Genomic DNA, 21,687 nt, shown 5'->3' on the forward strand with positions numbered 1-21,687 from the left:
CTGTTGCAGCTGTGCCACTCTTTCCAACAACAGCGTGTATTCTGAAATGCAAACACGATGACGTAATGGTGCTGCACTGCGATGAACCTTCAAAAAGTCCCTGTTGCGAGAATTTAACATCGGTGGACTGCATGTGGTAATGCGACAACAGAATGGTCCCGGAATAATTCCCGGCCCAACCCATACCCAGACGGAATGAAGGTTGCAGTACCGAATGCTATTTTCAGTGTGAGTTGCTTTTGTGCGCAATGCTTCGTAGCGCGAAACTTTTTCTGCGAGGAAAAATAAGAAATAGGAAGGAAATGCTGATGATCGAGCGTCGCTAAAATAGTGGAAAGTGGTCAGGCACAATTAAGCATATGTATCAGTGCAGTAACAACATTCTGTGTTCACGCCGCCGTCGATCGTTTACATCAGGGTTCTTAAACTTATGGCCCAGGCGTTATGACAATTAATTATGCAATGTAGTTAAGATTACTTTGAAAATGAAAGCCAAAGCTAAAATGCTGTTAATCATTAGTAAACGTTTCGAACACTAACTGGGTTCACTAATGATTAACAGCATTTTAGATTACTTAAACCCTAGTTAAGATTACTTACTTACAAGGAAATCTGAAAACCTCACGTAAATAATGCGAAACTTGGGCTAATTGCTGTTAAAAAAAATTCTTTTTCGTCGGGCTAATCAAAGTTCAAGGGCCTAGTTTGAAGTATTCCATGCCCCGTTAGATCTGTACAATGGCGTGTTGTTTTAGTCTATTGCGCGCCCATACTTGGATTTCGTTCTGTGCTTCGCGTTATAAACACCAAAACGTGTCCAATTAGTTCAAAAAATTGTAAACGAAATAAGAGGTTTGTTGCTGACGCTACCAGACATCATATTTAATAATTCAAAGCTCTTCTGGTATAGACACCGGTATCGCGTTCTTTTGGTTGGCGCGCAATTTCTTAAATCTTTTTGTCTTCCCTTTCCCGTTTTTCCAAATTTTGGCCTTTTTTCACGCGTTACTATTCATCTTCGTGTTTGCGTTTAGGTCTACATACTTGTCCTGGCGAAGCTAGGTCTGTTGCATAACGACCGAAATGTCGACCAACCTAATAATTATTGCCAGAATAAGAGCCTTATTGAATTATTGAAATAGGCTAACCAAGAGGTTCTTTGTCAGTCCTAATAATACGCCGATAGTGTTGTTTGTCCAAACGATAGAAGGGACGTTAAAAATACCTGGAAACACTTTTTTGTCAGTTTACGTTTCCATACACCTTTGCTTAAACTTAAGTTTTTTACGTTGCTTCTGTATTTAACACTTTGCAGAAACTGATAAAAAATGCCTTTTTTCAGGCAAAATAAATTTTTATGGTATCCTACGCCACGAATCCCGATCAGGTTTTCTTCCAGGTGGGTCGGGGGCGATGTTTCCAACCGGGTTATGACATTACTTGCACGTCAGCAATAAAACTACGCTCTCAGTGGAGAATTGTGGTAAATCTTGATAAAACCGTCATTTGTCTGACAAAATCATCCGGATGGGTTGTAAATATGTTACCATACACAACGCTTGACATAGTCTGCCATTTTTACTTCTAAATCTAATCGTAAAATCGCCAGTTTGGAAATTTCGCAAGCCCAACGTATCCCCGCCATCACTGCTAACTTGCTTTTTGGTGCGAACTCCCAATGTGGTTCTAACCTTCCCTGTTACATCTTGTTTGCCAGTAATTGCCGATTTCTATGAATGCACATTTTTCTCAACACTAATGTGTGTTGCAATCTCATACGGTCTGTGACGTAATAATAAGAGACCAAGTTTTAAGTGATAACGCAACGTGGTTTTGTCCTTTTTGTGTTCGACAACTGTGCAGCACGATGCTACGTCATTTTTATTCTGCAAAGGGTTTTTTGTGTTGCAAACGAGCATTTTCTGGTGAGTCTATTTGTGTGTGTAACGACTGAAGTACCAAATAACCGAAATGTGTAAATTGTAACTTTGGCAAAGTTAACTGCTCTGACTTAGAAGTCAGTTCGCTGAACAGTATAGCTGCCCTTGTTAATGTGATTAAGTTTGCACACGGTGTTGACGCTGCCTTTGTACTCACAGTGTCTCTCTTGCATTTATACACACGGAAGCGTGGTGTATTCAATCTTCTGTCGCCCAAAGTAATCGGTAAGCATTGTGTGTGTTACGCCATAGTGGCGCATTGTAGTTTATGTTGCCTGTTTCGTTTAGGTGTGCGACAGTAACTGCTTGGACCGTCTTTGTGGTCCAGAGTTTTCCCGGTTCCCAAATAGTTGGTGAGCCTTATGCTGGACTTTACTACGTGTGAAGTGTATTTGTTTGACACATTGCCTTCTGTGTAGAAACCATGTTCTAAGAGTCCACGTGTCCTACGTGTATTTTGTTTCCTCCCGACGTCTGTATCGTCTACATTTCAAATTCATTCCATCTTGCGTACGAGTGCGTACTGCACACTCGACAACAAGAATAACATCAACTGAGTGAGCGAGTCTGAGGTCCATTAAGGATACGCGTTTTAACTGCGGGAATTCCGCCTCGTGTGATGTTCCGCGCCAAGGACCGGGGCGCGTTCAACGGACGTTATATTTCCTACAGATGTAACTATATAATTAGGCCTAACTTACAACTCAGTCAAAACCAGCATGTAATAGAAAGCACAGCCAAGTTATTTAAAAAAATAACACAAATGCAGTGGCGACATTCAAGGATTTCACGGGAGTTCCTGAATCCCATCTTAGAATTTGCCAACAGATTGTGAAAAACATTAATACCTGCTTCAATTACACATGCAATCACTTGCATTTAGAGTTTGATTAAAATATTGAAGCACGCTGGTTTTTGATGACCCTGGAAGCCTTATGGATTATTATTTTAATCAAGTTGCACGAGACTTCGGTTGATTAAGCCTGGTTGATGACTAAATATTGTTCACAATTAATATGCATGGTTAGCATTTAAGTGAATGTAATGCCGCGAATTGAACTAACTTAGAAAGCGAATACAAACCCTGTGACAAAACAAACAATCCATATGGGGCGTAACATCCTTTGTCTTCATGGTGGTATGTTTTTTACCAAACAAGGAATCAAACTACGAACTGCAAGAAAAGAATTGTTTAAAACATTTGTTAGAAAATGATCCTCGGGTACTCGGCTCTAAAGAAGTCACTATAAAAAAGGTCTTTCCTGGCGGGCACTTAGGCCTACGTAAGACCGGTCCTATGATGCTTTATTCCTTGCAACAACACACAGACCTCGTGTTATGAACCGATGCGTATTAAAAACTTGTATGATTTTTGGTGGAAATTGGTAGATATTTAGAGTACAATGCGTTTCACATCATGCCGTGAAAACTACTAGTATGAACCACATGGGTAAGTATAATTATAGTAAAGCAACCAACTAAAGTAATTTGCTGTCGCAGATAAATGAACAATGCCTAACCGAGGGTTAGATCCCTCTGCAGCTATCAAGCAAGTTCTACCTACAGGGGTAAGGATGTAAAATCTAATAAACAAACTTTCGTGAAATTAAAGAACGTTTAATCTTCCTCGTATTGAATGTGTTGTCACGAAACTTGACTGCAGTTGAAATCTCGCGGAATTAATGTTTTTATTTGGCAAATAGAAAATGAACGCATAGTACAGACGTGACACAGCCCCGCTGTAACATCAGATCAGTATCATGTACAAAATATTTCGGTGGGTTTATATGAAATGCAATTAGAGTCGCCCACGTGAGAACGAAAAAGAAACACTGGCAAAAGGATAAATTAGGCATGCGTAGAACATGGCGAAAAATCGGTGGCAACGAGGATGAATTAAGTGTACTTGGGTTTGACACGAGCAATTTTCAAGGTCAGACTGCAACGAGCGAATATATAACGAGGAACATGTTGCGAATCAAGGCAAGGACATAATTTAAAAACAACTGGCAACATTGCACGGGCGTGAATATCCGCCGATGGTTAGATAGACGTACTGCTTTATGATTTCGGAAACGCACTCGGCCGAGAAGAAATAATATCAACAAGAATTCGCGCGAAGAAAATATCAAGGAGTAATAATCAAGGAAGCAATTACGCACCTCAGACGCGGAGGCGTATATACTGTAATTGATAGAAATGCAAGAAAATACACCAAGTAAAGCGTCTGTAAGCTTTTAACAGTGTCGGACGGATTGATACAACAATACGGTATACTTTGCTAACGAGTGCGCAAAATCAAAATATCAAACAGTTATTGCACAAATTTGCATGGCTGGCGGCTCCCAAAACTCGACTGCAAGAAGAATATCGAAAGTGAATTAGGACTACTGGTCTGCAGACTTCAATAAGCAACGGAAATGCAAGGATGCTTCTGTTTCTACCCAAATAGACTGGCCATGTCGTTTTGCTGTTGCTGCTGGGGCTGCTGCTGTTAAGTACAAAAATAATAACGGCCGAGTTGATTATATAAATGGATACAAAATACAAAGAGAAAAACGAAAGTCTAAAATGCAGGCATACGGGTTGGTTGAACATCGCTTTCGTTTTACAACCGATACACGCTTATACCACACCGGGCCAACTATTTTCGGGGCTCCAATGAATTGTAAATAACGTACTAGTACCATTAGAATCAAAATACTCACTTGGCCGCTAAAGTTGAAAGGCTGATCGAAGCCAGATGGAGCTCCTCCCCCGAACATACCAAACGGATCTCCTCCACTTGCGTCACTGGGCCCGTTTGCCGGAGGTCCTCCGAAGGCAGCATCTTGACTCGTACCACGGGGAGCGGGTGTTGGGGCTTTCGGCGGTCCTGCGTTGTTGTTCGCATCGTCCAGAGGGACCCCACCCACAGACTGAAGAAGGTAGTTTTCAAAGTTTGGAGAAACAGAGTCTCCAGAGCGAGGCGGGGGCTGCGGCTTGGCCATTTGGTAGTTTTTGAACATGTCCTTTTTACTGACTGGCTGGCTGCCCATCCCTGGAACAAGACTTGCAAAAGGATCAGATTTTTTGGATCCTTCGCCCTCCGTACCACCATTTTGTTGCTGAGCATTTGACGTAGGGGCAAGCAAACCACTGCTGGGACTCAATGCATCCCCAAAAGGATTTTGTGGTGCTCCAGTTTGGGCCACCGCTGCAGTCGGCGGGCGCATGGCACCGGGTCGGGCAGGTACAGCTGGACTCGGGCCCGAGGGAAACATGCCACCACCCATCTGTCGTTGTTGTTGTTGTGGAGGAAATCCCTGCCCAAAGGGGTTGGATGCCGGCATACCAGGAGCAGCGACACCCATGCTAGGCACTGAAGCTGGCTGATACATTTGTTGTTGATGCATTCCTGGTGCAGGTTGTCCGTAAAAACCTCCCACAGCCTGTCCTGGCATTCCCTGGTTCATCTGAGGCATTCCCTGGTTCATCTGAGGCACTCCCTGGTTCATCTGTGGAGCTAAAATTTGTACAATGTAAATGATTATCTAAGTAAGCCACAATTGCAAAAACTAGTGGGTGAACATTCTAAATGTGCCTTTTTTAGCTTTTTGATTAGGGCTAGAATGTACAACTAGCAATTATTTGTACCATTGAATGAAGCAATGATTTGGTCTTTTGTCAATTTTCCGCCAGGTACTGGTGCAGGTTGTTCCGCAGGCATGTTGAATGCACTGCTCAGCTCATCAGCATATGACGCATTCTTTGTTAGTCCATTGCCAGCTGCAGCTTCACTCTGCCACAGAACAAAACAGTTTTAATTTTTGACAAAGATACTTTTAAAATGTTAACAACAGTATGCTCCAGTCTTTTTATATTCAGTACTTTTTTTTTTTTTTGAAAAACATTTTTCGCGTTGACAAAAAATACAAGCATCACCCATGCAGTAACTGAGAAAAATTCATGCAAAACCAACATCAAAAGAACAAGAAAGGTGCAAGAAAATACAGCCCAAAAAACCAACTGTGTCTGCTTAGCAAAAGGTGCTTATTAAACATCTAGCAAGTTGGCAATACCGGGCTGCTACTACTGCCTGCTAGGTAACCTTCTTGATCAGAACGATTAGATGCAAGGCTGAATGAAATGGAGCTACTGGAGCAGTTATCATCAAGGAAAAGCTGAATCTGCTCTACTTTGTATTGGGATCTATTTCGTTTTGCTACATGCGGAGGTTGCTTAAGTTTGGGAATGCTCGACTCTTTGCTCTTTGATTGCTACAAAACATTGAAATGTGGACTTATACATTTAAACTATGATGAGAAGAGAAAACTGGTAATATTTTGTATTCTGCAACAAACACTCCAATGTTTATGTTTGTCACATTAAGACTACAACAAAACAAACAGAGTTAAAAATATTTCTATATTGCTGTTTTTTTGTTAGCCAACTTTTGCCCATTTGTAGAACAAAAAAGAGTTGATTTTAAAAGTCAACTACTTGTTAGAACACAGTCAATACAACAAATCAAAGCAACTTAGTCTTTTCAGGATATGCTCTTAACTTTAAAGCAAAACAAAATAAAAAACAAGAGTTAGTACATGCATAAATGCACATGCCAGGCTAGGAAGCAAATGGAAAACCTTTTCTTCTGATTCATCCGTGGACAACCGGTCCAACTGCACATCAGTTGCAAATACTGCAGACTCAGATAGACTGTTTGAAGCTACATGCACAGGTGGCATTGCAGGGTTTCGTGAAGGAATAGGAGGGGAATGTATGGTAGCCTCAAGGGGAAAACCATTTATTTGAGGTAGATCCGGTGGCTTGCAATGGGGGGGTTCTGTATGCGTGTCTTGGTCATCACTCTCACTACTCTCCTGAAGGTCATCGTCCACTGATGTATTTATCTCCGAACGAGGAGGAAGAGGAGGTGGCGGCACAGCGGGAGGAAGACTTTCCACAAATTCTGGAGTGACTTCGCGCTTTGGCAGTCGTGGGGGAAGAGGTGGAGGTATTGGGCATGGAGTAGTTGTTGCTGGGTTAGAGTGATCTTGGTCAGAGACATATTCATCGGAAGAGTGAATTTCTTCCGGGGAAGAGTCGCTTCTGTGAGGAGTGACATTGGTTGTCTCTTCTATCTGCACTGCTTGAGGTGAAATGTCATTATTAACTGCAGACTGGTCAGGTTCGTCTTGGTTTATGACACTTAACTTTTGAGAGTTCTCCTCAAAATTGTCGGTCCCAGTTGAGGAAGCCTTGGTTTCAGTTTCAGTAAGTAAGTTTCCAAAAATATCTGCCACATTGTTGAAGGGATCTTTGAGAGGGTCCTCAAAATGGAGCTCACCAAAAGGATCACAATCTTCAAAATCTGCAACTGAAATTTCAGCCTTCTTATTTTGGGGAATATCTGATTCAGCAGTTTTCTCCAAGCTGGGCTCAGTAGAGATTGCAGCAAAAGAGTCATTAAAACATGCAAATTCATTTCGAGTTTCTATTTTACTTGTTTCATGATCCTCACATGACCAAGGATTTTCGCTTTTCTTTGCATTTGTGTCTTTAATATTATCAGTAACTTTGGGACTTTCCTCTGACTGTGGAGTCTCATCAAATTGTGCCCATGACTGAGTTGTAACTGTTGTTTCATCAGGAACAGGTGATAAAGCAGTCAGACTTGAGGTAGAATGCTGGGAGTCTATTGAAGACATTGAGTTTTGCTTTTGCAACCTACTGCCTCCTTTTGTCTTGAACATGGGAGGATTATGTGAGTCTGTATTTGCAACTCTCAAAGACTTGCTCGATTGTGCTGTAGGTCTGGCTCGCGCAATTGAGGCAGGAGGTGGAATCCGCTCATTTGTTCTTATGTCCATTTTTGATGTGTCGGGAACAGATGATATTGATGCCGATGAATATCCCCTGCTTAGATGTGTGGGATTTTTTTCACTGCTTGTTGTTGACGAGCTGCTAGAAGTTCTCTGTAGGCGTGACGATGCTGAAGGTAATGACATGGTGGTTTGAGAGGGTGACTTGTCATCAGACATAATTGCATTACTTGATGCACTTTTTTGTTGCTTATTTTTGCGCTTTAACGAGTTTTTGTTTCGATCGGACTTTGATGAGAAAAACAGGTTGGAGATGGACAAGGATTTCCGTGGAGTAGAAGTTTTGCTGTTCGTACTGGAAATTGAAGACATGGAATCTGAAACATTCTCACTTGCATCCGCATTGGACTTTTCAACTGGTTTGCTTTTATCTGCAGGTAGGTTGGTGGTGGGGGAAGTGTTAGCGAGACTGTCTGAGGAACCCGACTTGATACCAGTGGCAACCATAACTTCCTCAAAGAAAGAAGCGTCGGTTTTTGATTGTCGTAAATTTTCGCTGCTATTGTTTCCTTCTGGTGTTCCGATTCGCTCAGACATGTCCGCATGACCTACACTGCATGACTTTGTGAGGACTTTTCCTGTGGGTGGCTTTGTGGCAGTGTTTATGTCTGGGCTGCCTCCTTGCCCACCAATAGACCCATGTCGCTTTTTTGTTTCAGACTTGAAACTGGGCCAGCGATGGGAGTTTGTATGGCCGTGCCATGAAATGGCACTTTTTCCACTACTTGTTCTGTGGAACTGATCAGTTTGTGGTGTTCTTGATCCCGAGTTGTTGGGTTTGTTTTCGGTTAGAGCACTTGATGTACTTGCCATGCTAAACTCACTGCTTAAGCTGGAAATATCACTCAGGTTCTACCACAAACAACATAGCCATTTAAGAGTGAACACAGCCATATACCAGATGAGTGCTCCACAACCCATGTACTGTGGGGCCAAAGTGTGCTGCCGAATTTTTTTAGTTTGCAAGTATGACCTAAGTGAAAAAGGTTGTGGAGCACTGTACTAGAAGACTAAAACTATTTATATTTAACAATATCACTTGAACAGTGTACATATATACCAACAAGTCAATTTTATGAAAACCGATTATTTAAATAGCAGTTCAAAGTTCTGAAACCCCTTGTCCTTACAAGGAATTTTGCAGAAAATTTGTTTTAAAGTCAGTTTTCTCCCAATAAATAACTAACTATAAGCACACAAACTTTCTAGAAAAACATTACAGAAATAAATGTCACATTTGCAGAGATTGTTAGGTGCAAGTGTTAACATACCGGCATGCCAAAAAGTGAATCGCCATTTGGACCAGGAGTGTCGGGTGAAGTTGGAGTATTTTCTGGCCATGGATTGAAAGCATCAGATCCAGCCACCTGAACAAAATCAAACAAAACAACTTTGACACCTGTTGTCTTCTTGATTAACACAATAATGCATTGTATTACTTCCAAATCCTAATGCATATAAGCAAGCACAAAATAACACCCTTTTGCTTACATAAGAGTTGTATTTAACTGTAACACACACTAAACACAGTTTACTCAAGATATTTTCAGCATCTAAACAATTACCACTCATGAAATGTCATCATGTTTATGATGGAAGGCTGTTGAAAAGCCAACCTCGGGGCAAGTTACTGTCTTTGACACAAACAAATATATACTTGACATGGTTGTCTGTCAACTTAGTTTTGCTGTACCTGTTGTATATCTTGCAGTTGTTGCTCAATGTCAAACAAGTTGCTGCCCTGAGCTTGTGGGGCTGGTTTATTGTTGGGCACAGCATAAGTTTCCTCAGCAACACCACCAGTTCCATTCTACATCAACATGTTTTCACATTAAAGGTCATGTGCATTGTCGATTTTATCAATTTTACGAATGTGAAACATTTTGCTGAGAAGCAATTCAATATAAATAGAAAAAAATTAAATGTATTTTTTGAATCTTGACATGAACTTTCATAAATTAAGTATTGGCATGTTTGTAGCATATCCTTGTTGCTGAGAAAACCCAAAGGGAACACAAAGCAATACATCCTACTTCAGCTTCTTGTTTGGCCTGTTCCATTTCCTTCTTTTTCATGTCGTAAACAACCTGAAACAGGTCTCGCAATGCAAGAACAAGATGCTCTGCTACTTTTGCAGTCTTGATACCAAAGAACTTGTGCTTTCCTTCACCGGGGCCATAAATATAACCGAAAGCTCGTCTGTCAGTAAGATCGCGCGCTATGAATGAGATTCTGTGCACAGGGTGTTCATGCTCCACTTCCTGCCAAGCATTCAGCATCAGAAATAAATACAAATACATTAAATCAGACAGAATGACATCAGTTGACGTGCAATGCTGTCAAATGTATTGTGATGATTGATGTGCGAGCATGTTTTGAGAGGCACATGGCATTAAAGTGTCAAATAGTCAAGTTACTTACTCCGTTTAGCAGATTGATAATTCTCAGGCCTTTCAATGACACGTTTACAATAATCTTCTGCTTGTGTTGCCCAGAGGCTTTCACTGCTGCCTGTTAAAACAACAATTAAACACTATCGATAAATTAGAAAAAGATACCCACCTTTAACTTAAGAATTGATTCTTGGCACATTTTGTCACCCCTTGATTCTGGAACATCATCGATTCCAATTAATTTTGCTTTAAAACTTGTTCCACTGCCACGAAATCTGGCTGCTGGATCTTTTACTTCAGCTTTTAGGTAAAAATTAGGTCAATAAAAGAGAAAAATTTTTCAAGTTTCTAGACTATATGTTATAGAATATGTATTTTGTAATGTTATGTAAAAAGATTTAAGCGATACACTTAATTTTATTACATTCTATAGTCGTTGATTTATCAAACTCAAGTTGCTTTTACTTTCACTCACAACTGTTGTTTTAAGACCATCACAAAGTTGTACAAAATGTGCACACTGAAAAAAACTTAAAATCAAACAAAAACCTGTTTCGCTGGCTGGAGTTGTAGGCTCATTTAGCTCTGAGGGTGTGGTTGGGGTGGTAACAGTCTGACTGGTGTCCGTTTCCATCACTATTTTTTGAAAATTTTAAACAAATGACACAAAAATTATTTTGAAACACTTGAACTGCAAAAGAGGTGAATAACTTAGTTGGCCATCAGGCACAAAGTGGACGTTGCAACATGATACATTAATCAAGTTGTTGGTTAAGCGACAATCTAGCAAGCTCGCTGATTCGTCATATCCCACTTGATGTTAAAACATCAACAGGTCATTTTTAACAGCTTGTAACATAAAACACTCATGATGCTAGCATGCATTAAAAAAATTGTATTGCCCTAAAACTATTCCGTCAAAAAATGACAGCTGCATGTAAAATACAACCTTACTATTATATTCTGTATTCAAAATTTTCATAATTCGTTTCAGTAATGCATTTTTTCGCAATAAAATAGAGAAACAAAATGGCCGATTCAATTTCTGTTTTCAACAATGTAAGATAAAACACATCTCTGATATCACGGACCTTTTCTTCTCATAAATTAAACTGTGGCCTGGGTAACACAGGGCACGAACAGGGACACGCACAAAAGATTAAGCAATAAAGTTAAACATTGATAGGCAGCTTCTGCAGGAAACGTAGAACTAAACAGATTAGGTCAATAAAACCACTGCAAGCACACACTGGCAACGTTACTGCGTTTGTTTGCAATCAGTGTCAGGGCATGCCATGCACTGAGCTTTCAACAGCTAGCTGACTAGCTTAATGATCAAACAACTCGGGTGCATATCACAATGCATATTATGGAAAACAGCAAACACATTTTGGTGGAATACTTCTAAATGAACACAGTACTGTTGTTGTTTGTAATGCAATACTCAATATCATTTAAACCCATCACAAGCAATTAACGTTTGCCGAAATACATGCACTAAATAGGCACAAGAGGAAATGGGATGGTATGACAAACTGAAAAGTACACAACAAACAATAAACATTACAACATTAAATAAGAGGTTTATAAATCGCGAGGTACATTTGTGTGATTATCACAAAATTATAAAACCTAATAATTATATGTTTAATAGACCCAACCCACCCTATTGGTTCTTTTAATATGGCCCACTGGGGGCTGGTATAAATAAGTGCCGTTTAAGCATATGGTTCATGCTGCTGATAAATTAATTGGATGTTTTTTTACTTTTCAGTCACAATTTTAAATGTTAATTATTGTAAGTAGGTTAGGAATGTTAACACAATCTCCCTTTAAAACAAATACAACAGCAGAACAAACCAAAAAACATGCAAGTGCTTAAGATTAACAGAATTTTAGGGCTTTGACACATTTTGTGTTGAGCCTTGGCTTTGGTTGCTTTTTTATTGTATTAATTATAGTTTGCAATAAACAACCTTTTTGTAAATTCCCAATGAATAGTAACATTACATTCTGAAAAATCTGCAAAGAAAAATAACTATTCAGATATTTTACTCCTCCATCCTATAAATATTTAGAGATAAACTTGATATAGTTCAACAAACTGTTTTAAAGAAGTTATACTATCAATCCACTGGAGCTACTGATACGATAAAAACAGCATTAAACACTTCTACAAGTAATGACATGCCTGATTAGAAGAAAAAAATATTCAAAATTTTATCTGCTCAAAAAAATAATACGTTATTATGAAAAACATTATTCTGTCTGTGAAAAATCCGCTAATGACAATTATTAATTGACAAAAAAATCCTCACACTTTTCAATCTGGATGACATATGATTTTTGGTCTTAGTCAGTGCAAACACTTAAACAGTTCAGCATTTATATCATATGGGCATATTAACCTAATAAACGTTGACAAACTTATTTTTAAGACAATTTTTTTTAACAATACACGTCTACCACTGTACTCGTAGTTGCACAACGCGTATGAGTTTTTGACCAAGCCACTAAACGGTACACTACACATTTATTAATTAGCTGCCATCACATGAAAAAGCGAACTTTGTCGATCTAATTAATATACCAGTCGTCAAAACACAGTTCAAGTAGCAGTAGCACAGCACAGCACAGCACAGCAGCGTTTAATTGACAAGACAGACTAGTTTACAAAATACAAACCATTTTATCGATCCGCAAAAATTCATATCAACATAAACTCATTAAACGAAAGTTAGACCGCATATAAGTTTGGCACTCTTTTTTAACGAATTGAAAAAAATTAACAAGTTAACAAACACAACACAGTGACTGGAAAAATAGTTTCAAGTGAACCCAGGTTCACACATTCTCACCCTGTTGCGCATATTACTAGCAGTGTTTGTTCCACTCCACAAACCGTTTCTCCCGCGACTCACTTGCAAAGCTTTACCGAACTTGCGCACCAAAGATGAATCCATCCAGTGCATTTTCCTATGTTTACCATTTTTAGTGGCAGAAGGCTGGTTTAACTTGTTATTTGCCTCCATTATGTCCGAAATAATCCCATTCTTTGTTGATTTTTTTACGCCACACACAGTTTGAGATTTACTGAACTATACTGTAGCGATACTGGTAATTAATATTGTCACATGTAAATAATAAACCAATAAAACTTTACAAGAGACTATCGTCCCTGAGGGGTCAATCGTACCTCAGTTCCCCTTTTTGCGAGTGATAGAAAAACTGAGCCAATGTGTTAGAAGACTTTCGGTTTGTGTGGTGAATGTATTTTAGATCCAATGCTATTGCGAGCATATAAGAGTGACATATGTGGCACTTGGTGATAGCACCACTTCTCCTATTAAAAATGTGTTCATGCTATATTTGTCCACAGAATCAACCAAAATTGTTTGTGCTGTAGAAACCCCCAGAAGTGTGACACTTTTGAAAAGTGAAACGCATATTGCAACTAATTTATACTCGTCTGGTGTAACCAACAAAAAAGAATTAAATAGATTTTATCAGCTTTTTCTGGACTCATATAGAGGGCGCTATGATCTAAACCAATGCCTTTTCAGCCAATCTTTATACCTGCGGCATTGTGACGTCAGACCTATTGTTGACAAGGAACCATGAATTACACAATGTGCATTATTGCGAAACCTTTTGATATACCGCTGTAGGTCTGTCCTGAACACAAATTTTTCTAGTGCTAGGTGCATCAGCCTGTTCTTCAGTTCTGCTAAATTTTTGTTGCTATTGCAGCCATTGTCTGTTATTTCTCACATATTAGTAATTTCTTTCAAGCATATATGATGTGCTGTTTTAAATACATGGCGTCCTATGCTAAACTTTGTTCATTATTATGAACTCCGTTGTGTTCACACATATCGCTGACAGAATACATTTACCGAGAGGTGGCGCTCCAGCATTTCATTTGTAGTGGACGCTCGGCGTTGTATTGAATGAACCGCGGGTGACGACACGCAAAGCACAACACACGCTTCAGCGTCACGTCAATTCACTTGCTTGTGAATAGGGCAATGGAAGTGTCAAGCTGTATGAAGGTGACACACTTTTGCAAGACTTCGGACTTGCCGTGGTCTTTAAACTGACGCGTGAATGACTTGCATTGTTCACCGCAAGACTGTGACGCTGTGTGAGACAAATTGAGTTAAGGCCAAGGCTAAGTATCACAGCGAGTATGCAATATATTTTTTAAGGCCATTGGCACTGTTTCGAGTATATTTGCTGTTATGTACGATTATGTATTGTAACTACTTTAAGCAATTGAACTTAATTTCAACGTGAAATTGTTTTCAATGGACGTTGTTCAATGTCACAGTCAAGAAAATTTGTCTGTCTATATTTTATAACGGATATGAACGGAAACGGTGATTGTGTTTGTGGACAATATTAAATGATTAGGTATCAACTAGTGATCAATATTTGGCCAAAAAATTTTTGCTTTTCATTCATAAATTACTTACAATTATTGTTACATACAGGCATACAGCTACAGGTTTTATCAATGTAAAGTCCAATGTAAGGATTGTAACTGAGGCGTTTATACTGATTCTAATGTTCTGTTGTTATCCGACATGGTATAGGTTCATCTCAGTTGAACTGCTATAATTGTGTTTTTCCTGTAAACAGTTGATGACATCAGTCCTGAGATGGCCATGTCTACTTTGTTTTCGATAAAGGAAGGAAATGATATGTGAAGCTTTCTCTAATTACACACATACATGTCAGGCCATTCATAGGATGTGGGAATAGTGATTCTATTTAAAATTTTATAGGCCTGGTTTGTCAGAGTCCTTTGTGTGCTTACTGTTTTCTCATGATTGAAATGTACGTGTAGGAATGGCAATGCTTTTTTTTAATTTTGGCAGACAACTTTTTGCAGATATATTTGTTAGAAATGCAATGAACATTTCTGATGTCATTTTGTTCTATTTGTTATTACATAAAAATTGGTATTGTGGAGAGGTCTGTACAAATGCAATATTGTAAGGTCGTAAATCTGTAGTTGAATGTAATTAGTTCTTTGTGTGAGTAACTCTATGGTCCTGCAGGCCAGTAGCCGCAATAGCGTGTTGGTGGAATGACTCATTGTCTAGTTGTAAATTGGGCTTGAGCTATTTTAATTGGAGTCATATTCCATTTATAGGTGCCCATCATTTCACTTACTTTGCACAAAGAATTGGTCTCTATTATGATATTGTAACTAAATGTAGAACAGACATGTGCTTGTTCTGATGAGACTTGCGAAACAATGAAGGCAGGAGAGCTGCAGCAGGATGCCGAAACTGTGTCTCCAAACTTAACTCCAAATGGGTTAAACAAACTTAATGGAAGGACCAATAACAACAGCCTTAATATTGGTAAGAACAGGTTAAATGCACTTTCAGGTTCTGGGCAAAATATTTTCTGTTACTTATTTACCAATGGCACATTAATTTAGATGCATTTACTCTTCCAAACGGCGTGGAAGAGCACCAGAATGTTAATTTGACCACCTATGAGAAGTTCCTTCACACATTGCAATGTGACCAGCGTGTGCAGTGGGAGTTGGCGCTGGGGAAACGGATTGGATTTTATTCCCTGCGCGGTGAACTTGGTAGTGGCAATTTTTCACGTGTCAGAGCTGGAGTTCACACCTTAACAAAAGGTAAACTTTGTGCCTCAATATTATTGTTGCAATATATTGTGTAGCTGTTGATTTTGTTTAATATTTGAGGTCGCATTGGCTTAAAGGTTATTTATCAACATAAATTCAAAGCTGTTTATACCAAAAGATGCCACTCCGTTGTTGCCATTACCACTTCAATGTGCAACTGCAATTAAGTGGGTGCGATTACTTCCTGAATTGTGTAAGCAGCAGAAAACACAACTAAAAGTTTGAACTAAACTGCTTAGTGGCACCCACCTATGTCAGTTAGTGTGTTTATGTTTTGTAATGCTTTCCTTGAACCTATCATTTTGGAGACACAATTTTGCAATTTCTCAATTACTTAATCCATAACGAAGTAGCTTTACACAGTGGTTGAGCTGGACTATAATGTTGAGGCGAACGGAATGCGAAATCTTTCATTATGTTTACCTCGCCGCTTTAGTTTATTGGACTCCGGGCCTCGTAATTCGATTTAATGTGCTTACGGTTTGCTGTGGCTACCGATACGACGCCGACCTCTTTACGATCCATAGAGCGAGTGGCGATAAAAATCTTGGACAAACGGAAAATGGACAAAAAAACGAAGCGTCTGCTTTCTCGCGAAATATCCAGCATGGAGAAGCTGCACCATCCCCACATCGTACATCTATACGAGGTATAGGACTAACCACCGATGTTGTCGCTTAGCTTATTAATATTGTGTTTGTCTGCAAGGGAGGTTAATATGTCACGCTTTGTTTGTTTGGATTTTGATTTGTGTTGCCAAGCAAACAAATGCATCGGCCGAGACCTATGATGTCGGAACGGTCTGTTTTCACAGTTGCTAACGCGCGCAATTGAAAAAGCTAATTAAAGGTCCAGTAGTGTTTCCTAAAACATCATAACTTTGTGTATATCGTGCTACTGGAGCTCAATATCCATCACTAAATCAAATGAAAACACAACACAAAACTCACGTATTAAGCGTTGACTAACAAGCTACAACGTTTGTAGCAGGTTATCCACAAGCTACAACGTTTGTAGCAGGTTATCCACAAGCTACAACGTTTGTAGCAGGTTATCCACAAGCTACAACGTTTGTAGCAGGTTATCCACAAGCTACAACGTTTGTATTGCAGGTTATCCACACAGAGACGAAATTAAACTTGATCATGGAGTACGCAAGTGGAGGCGAACTTTTTACTCGCCTCTCTACACAGGGAAAAATGCCGGAATCCGAAGCAAAAGTCGTGTTTGCACAAATAGTGTCCGCCCTGCAGCACATGGTGCGTATTTGCATAATGCATGACCCCACGTCGAGTTATATGTCATATCGCGTGCGTCACAACGTTGTTAAATTTTTCTCGTTTTTTCGTGGAACCGTGATATCACGAATGTGACAAAAGTGACCGTAAAAGTTTTGCGATTGGGGGTTTTGCGCCCTTGTTTGTCTAGTTTTCCTCAATTTTCGATGAAACTTCAACAAAACTTCGTACTTGCAGCACCAGCACCGCGTCATCCACAGGGACCTAAAAGCCGAAAACGTCTTCTATTCCGAAAAGCGCCACGTCAAGGTGAGGTGCAGAGGCGGGATACATGACGTTGTTGTACAACGCAAAACGGCCGTTGTCATTGTAGTCATTGCAAAATACACGTTTTATTGCCTGATCCGGTTTCAACGCGCCCATTGTGTTCTCTGGCGCCAGAGCTAAGATGCTGCCTTGTCACGCGGCGCGGCATTGATATGCTGTGGGGTTCATCGATACAACACTACAAACCGCAGCTGTAGCTTTGATTAATATATCAAGAAATGTGAAGGGATAATATGTAAATCCGAAAAACAACCTTAAGGTATAATAGGGAACAAGCGTAGGCCGTTTTATCCCAATAGCCGCTCGCCTCGTCCTTTTCGTCCGGCTTGTTAAGCTGGTACTGCGTTGAAGTGTACGAATCGATTGATTTGTTTCGATCAAAGTACCACTTGTTGTTCCAGCAAGTACTCAACTCTAACCCCAGATCACTTACCTGCGCAGGTCGGTGATTTCGGTTTCAGTACGGAGGCCAACAGTTCGACTGAGGCCCTAAACACCTTTTGTGGTTCCCCGCCCTACGCCGCCCCCGAGTTATTTCGAGATTCATTCTACTTCGGCGAAAGTGTGGACATTTGGGCGCTCGGCATCCTCCTATATTTTACCGTCACCGGTGGGTTGTATACCGTCGCTAAACATGCGTCTCTCTATTACTCTCCGTCGTCTAACTTATTTCTACAATATATTTCAAAAAGTGACTACTTCAGTTGAAAGGTTTCAACGTTTGCTGCATGTGTTGGTTATTGGGTGATCATCCGTTATTCCCAAACAGGTTAAATACAGATTCCAAATGTCCTAGTCTCAATCCCTTGTCTCAATTTTTCTTATCACATTTTCAAGGAACGATGCCGTTTCGCGCCGACACAGTTGGCAAGTTGAAAAAACGAATTTTATCCGGACAATTTTCCATCCCGTCTCACGTCTCATCCGAATGCAAAAACTTGATTCGCGGAATACTGAAGCATGTTCCATCAGAAAGGTTTACAATATCGGACATCAGGAGCTCGGATTGGCTCGCGCGCACCGCTTATCCCCAGCCGATGGGTTACTACAGGTATGCGATATGGCAATAACAACCACTGTGACCTTGCTGGGTTTTGTACCTTGTTAATATTTTATGTTCAGCTATTGAGGCGGAATTACCACACACTGTTGGTCGTAAATTACATTCAATTAAATTGAGAAGAGATAACGCTCGTATGTTGTATTGAATCTGACCGAGCAATGTAAGAATTTAATTCAACTTTGTTTACGACACAATCTGCAGCCCATTGCAGGCCAGCAGCAGTTTCGCTGCGTAATTTCGTTTTACGATTGAATATACGGTGGAAAGATATAGACAGACAATCGGCGCGATACAAAGAGTGTGAGGCAAATTTAGAAATAAATTGGACCAACACAATGGGACGTATTTGTAAGCGGACATTGCGTGGAAGCTATATAGAGGCGACCCTCAATTATCTGTTTGTCTCGTGCGTTTACGATTGAAAAACCGAACTTATTTGATCCATCGCAGTTTCCCTCGTCTGGCAAGAGCAGCAGGCTCAACGGGAAATTCATTGGAAATCGATAACGAGTGTATTTGCCCAATCACGGCTCGGCTCTGAGCTTAGACGCCACGCACACTAATATGTTCCCTGCATTTTTAAACCTGCGTCAAATCCTTTAAGCTTGTTCCGGGATAAGCTTCATGTTCAGGCTCAATGCAGCAATTTTGTGGTTTAAGATGCAGTGAATTGGGTTTGTCCACAGATGTAATCGTTGTTATTCCCAGTAAGCGTGGTACATGCTAATACTTACGCCCCGTGCATACTCCGCTGTGTAAGGTGGGATTTTCCATTACCTCGTATTTTTCCTTCCGCTGGGGATTTTGGTGGGTGAATGATGATAAACCACCTCGCACAGTTTATGGTTGGGGCAAATTGCGGTTATCGGGGGGCAAATAGTAAGTGCAGTTCCTCAAAGCGTGTTTACACACCTTGCCCTTTACACACCACGCAGAGGATCGCACTCAATATTCCCCACAACACGCAGTTGTTTATCGGGACAAAGGAAACCCGACGCGTCGGTCCTGAAACATAAAGTTGTCGGTCGAGCTTCCATTTTTTTGATGGTAATTAAACCATTGACATCCATGTGTTGTTTTTGCCGGAGCCTTATTGTCGCGCGTAATTTGCGTTGTGATTAAAGCTCTGTCTTGAAATTTGTGGCTCATTTGCCGTTAGCCATCAGCCTACGTATACATTTGCGCAATCAAGTGCACCAGCTTTGTTGTGTTTGCAGACTGGAGCCTACGCAAATCAACCTGAAGGAGTGCAAGCCTGAAGAAGCGTACGCCCTCTGTTACCTGGAAAAGCTGGGTGTCGACCAGGGACACTTGAAACGCTTCAAGTTCTCCGCACAGGAAAGTCATTCGCCCTTCTCCTGGCACTCGAAAAACGTTAGTGTCTTGTAGTTCTTCGTGTAGTTATTCAGTTAATATAAGGTGAAGAACGAATCTGTCGAAAGACTGAACACGGGGGCCTAAGATGCAGTGGGCTGAATTTTTTTTGTTCAGCGCGCAGTGTAAAATCAGTATCTACAATGTTTTTGAAGCAATTGTTTAATTTTAGGGTGTAATACCGCGTACCGAGGGGTTACTGCGTGTCATGTTATATATCGAAAAGCCCGACAGAAAACTGTATTCCCGAAAATAGCAACGCTCGCGGTCACAAACCAAACTTTGCGGCCTCCCTGAAGCCCTCCCGGACTGCTCGGCTACTTTACACAAAATCAATAAGAGTGGGACCGCGGTCCGGCTCAGGGAAGTCAGATCATGCCTGGCATTGACAACACGGTCGACTCGTCGTCAACGCAATGTCGGACGGGGGTGTGGAGAATCTAGCGTTTGAGAGCCATCTCTCGGGCGAGCTTTGTGGGTGTGAGGCCCGTCATATCGCAATGTTGTTGCACCGTGAAGCTGAACTTGTGCTTTTTGTGTTGGTTCCCATGGCGACGGCACAATAGGCACTTGTCAGACACTCGTCGACGGTTACACAAAACGTATGCGTTAAGTAGTTAATTCAGGAAATACAAGTGGTCACTGAGGCGTATCCGCGTTTTTGCACGCCACACAACAAACGTTTGCATTATTAATAAGTTCTGATCAACCTTTCTCTTCTCCATAATTTGTGGTCACGCTGACACCCATACAATAAACTAAGCGCCTTTTATTCTAATTTTGGCGTCCGTAAATATCACGAAATGTGTTGTGTGTGTATAGCAACCGCATTACATCCTTTGATCCAGTAATTTGTGCCACACCCAATCCGAACGACCTGTTGTGCACACACTCACCCTGCTTTACTGACTGTTGCAGGGCACTGCTGACGCAACGGAATATCCTTTGATCCCTCGCCGACCGATTTTCGGATTGCCGCGCTCGCAGCAAATCACTTTGAGTGAAGATTTCCAAATAAACGAGTTTAGCGCCCTCGTGGGAACTTACCGTATTTTGCTGCTGCGAGCTCACAAGCGACTCTGCGGCCCGTCCGGCAACGAGGAACTTCGAAAATTGCGAGCTTTGACGGAACACGCAATAAGCAAAACTGGCGACCCGGAATCGGACGCATCGACACCGCCCTGGACTTGTTCCCTGTGCGATATTGCGCCCTCCAACGGCCACATGAAATTCGATAAGCCGAACCCGAGAACGTTACCTACAGAACAAGCGTCGAACTGCGAGCCTGAGCAGCGGGGAAACGGGGCCAACAAACGCTGGCTAGACGCCACGTTTACTGTGGGGACCACACAAAGTACTAACGGCGTTGGTCGTCATGGCAACAGGGCGAGTGGTTCGGGCTTTACGAGCACGACAAAGTCCAAGTTTTGCGCCATCCTCTGACGTCCAGCGAAGCGCGACGAGAAACGGCCTCCCCGTATGGGTCGTTTGTTGTTGCGAGCAAGTTATGTTTTATTTCTTCCCAGTGCAATGATCGTTTTACCTACTTTTCATATTGTTCACTCTGTTTATTTCGTCTTTTCCATTTCCATTTCGCAAGCATTTGTTTTCTATTTCGCAAGCCTTCCTAAAGAACAAACGATTCCCATCGCTGGGGACCGACTTCCCCGGCACGTTATAAGTTGTTACACCGACAAAGGCAGCGCACTTGAGTGGTTTTCAATGCTACACAAAACCCCTGTCGCACATGATTTTATGCACCTTTTTTCACTGTCTATTTGCTTTGGAAATAAAAGCGACTAAACGTGTTGCTTCGGCGA

At 40.9% G+C, this 21,687-nt stretch overlaps 2 protein-coding genes across 2 annotated transcripts; one reads left to right on the forward strand and one right to left on the reverse strand.

Moving 5' to 3' along the window:
* Positions 1-3,618: 3,618 nt before the first annotated feature.
* LOC145904295 (uncharacterized) lies at positions 3,619-10,942 on the reverse strand. The gene is made up of 10 exons (XM_082992360.1): positions 10,747-10,942; positions 10,367-10,497; positions 10,226-10,315; positions 9,838-10,065; positions 9,498-9,614; positions 9,076-9,171; positions 6,566-8,656; positions 5,577-5,721; positions 4,649-5,445; positions 3,619-4,431 (listed from the first exon to the last, which is right to left on the reverse strand). Exons 1-10 carry the CDS (start codon positions 10,829-10,831, stop codon positions 4,381-4,383), a joined length of 3,831 nt encoding a protein of 1,276 aa, XP_082848486.1. The 5' UTR covers positions 10,832-10,942; the 3' UTR covers positions 3,619-4,380.
* A 3,625-nt stretch (positions 10,943-14,567) lies between these two features.
* Positions 14,568-21,669, forward strand: LOC145887772 (serine/threonine-protein kinase NIM1-like). The gene is made up of 9 exons (XM_082978988.1): positions 14,568-15,569; positions 15,650-15,856; positions 16,393-16,514; positions 16,978-17,124; positions 17,341-17,412; positions 17,872-18,040; positions 18,268-18,481; positions 19,711-19,867; positions 20,786-21,669. Exons 1-9 carry the CDS (start codon positions 15,461-15,463, stop codon positions 21,308-21,310), a joined length of 1,722 nt encoding a protein of 573 aa, XP_082835114.1. The 5' UTR covers positions 14,568-15,460; the 3' UTR covers positions 21,311-21,669.
* Positions 21,670-21,687: the final 18 nt, after the last annotated feature.

The sequence above is a fragment of the Ascidia mentula genome, chromosome 1 (genome assembly GCF_947561715.1).
Source record: "Ascidia mentula chromosome 1, kaAscMent1.1, whole genome shotgun sequence".
NCBI classification, from domain to species: domain Eukaryota; kingdom Metazoa; phylum Chordata; class Ascidiacea; order Phlebobranchia; family Ascidiidae; genus Ascidia; species Ascidia mentula.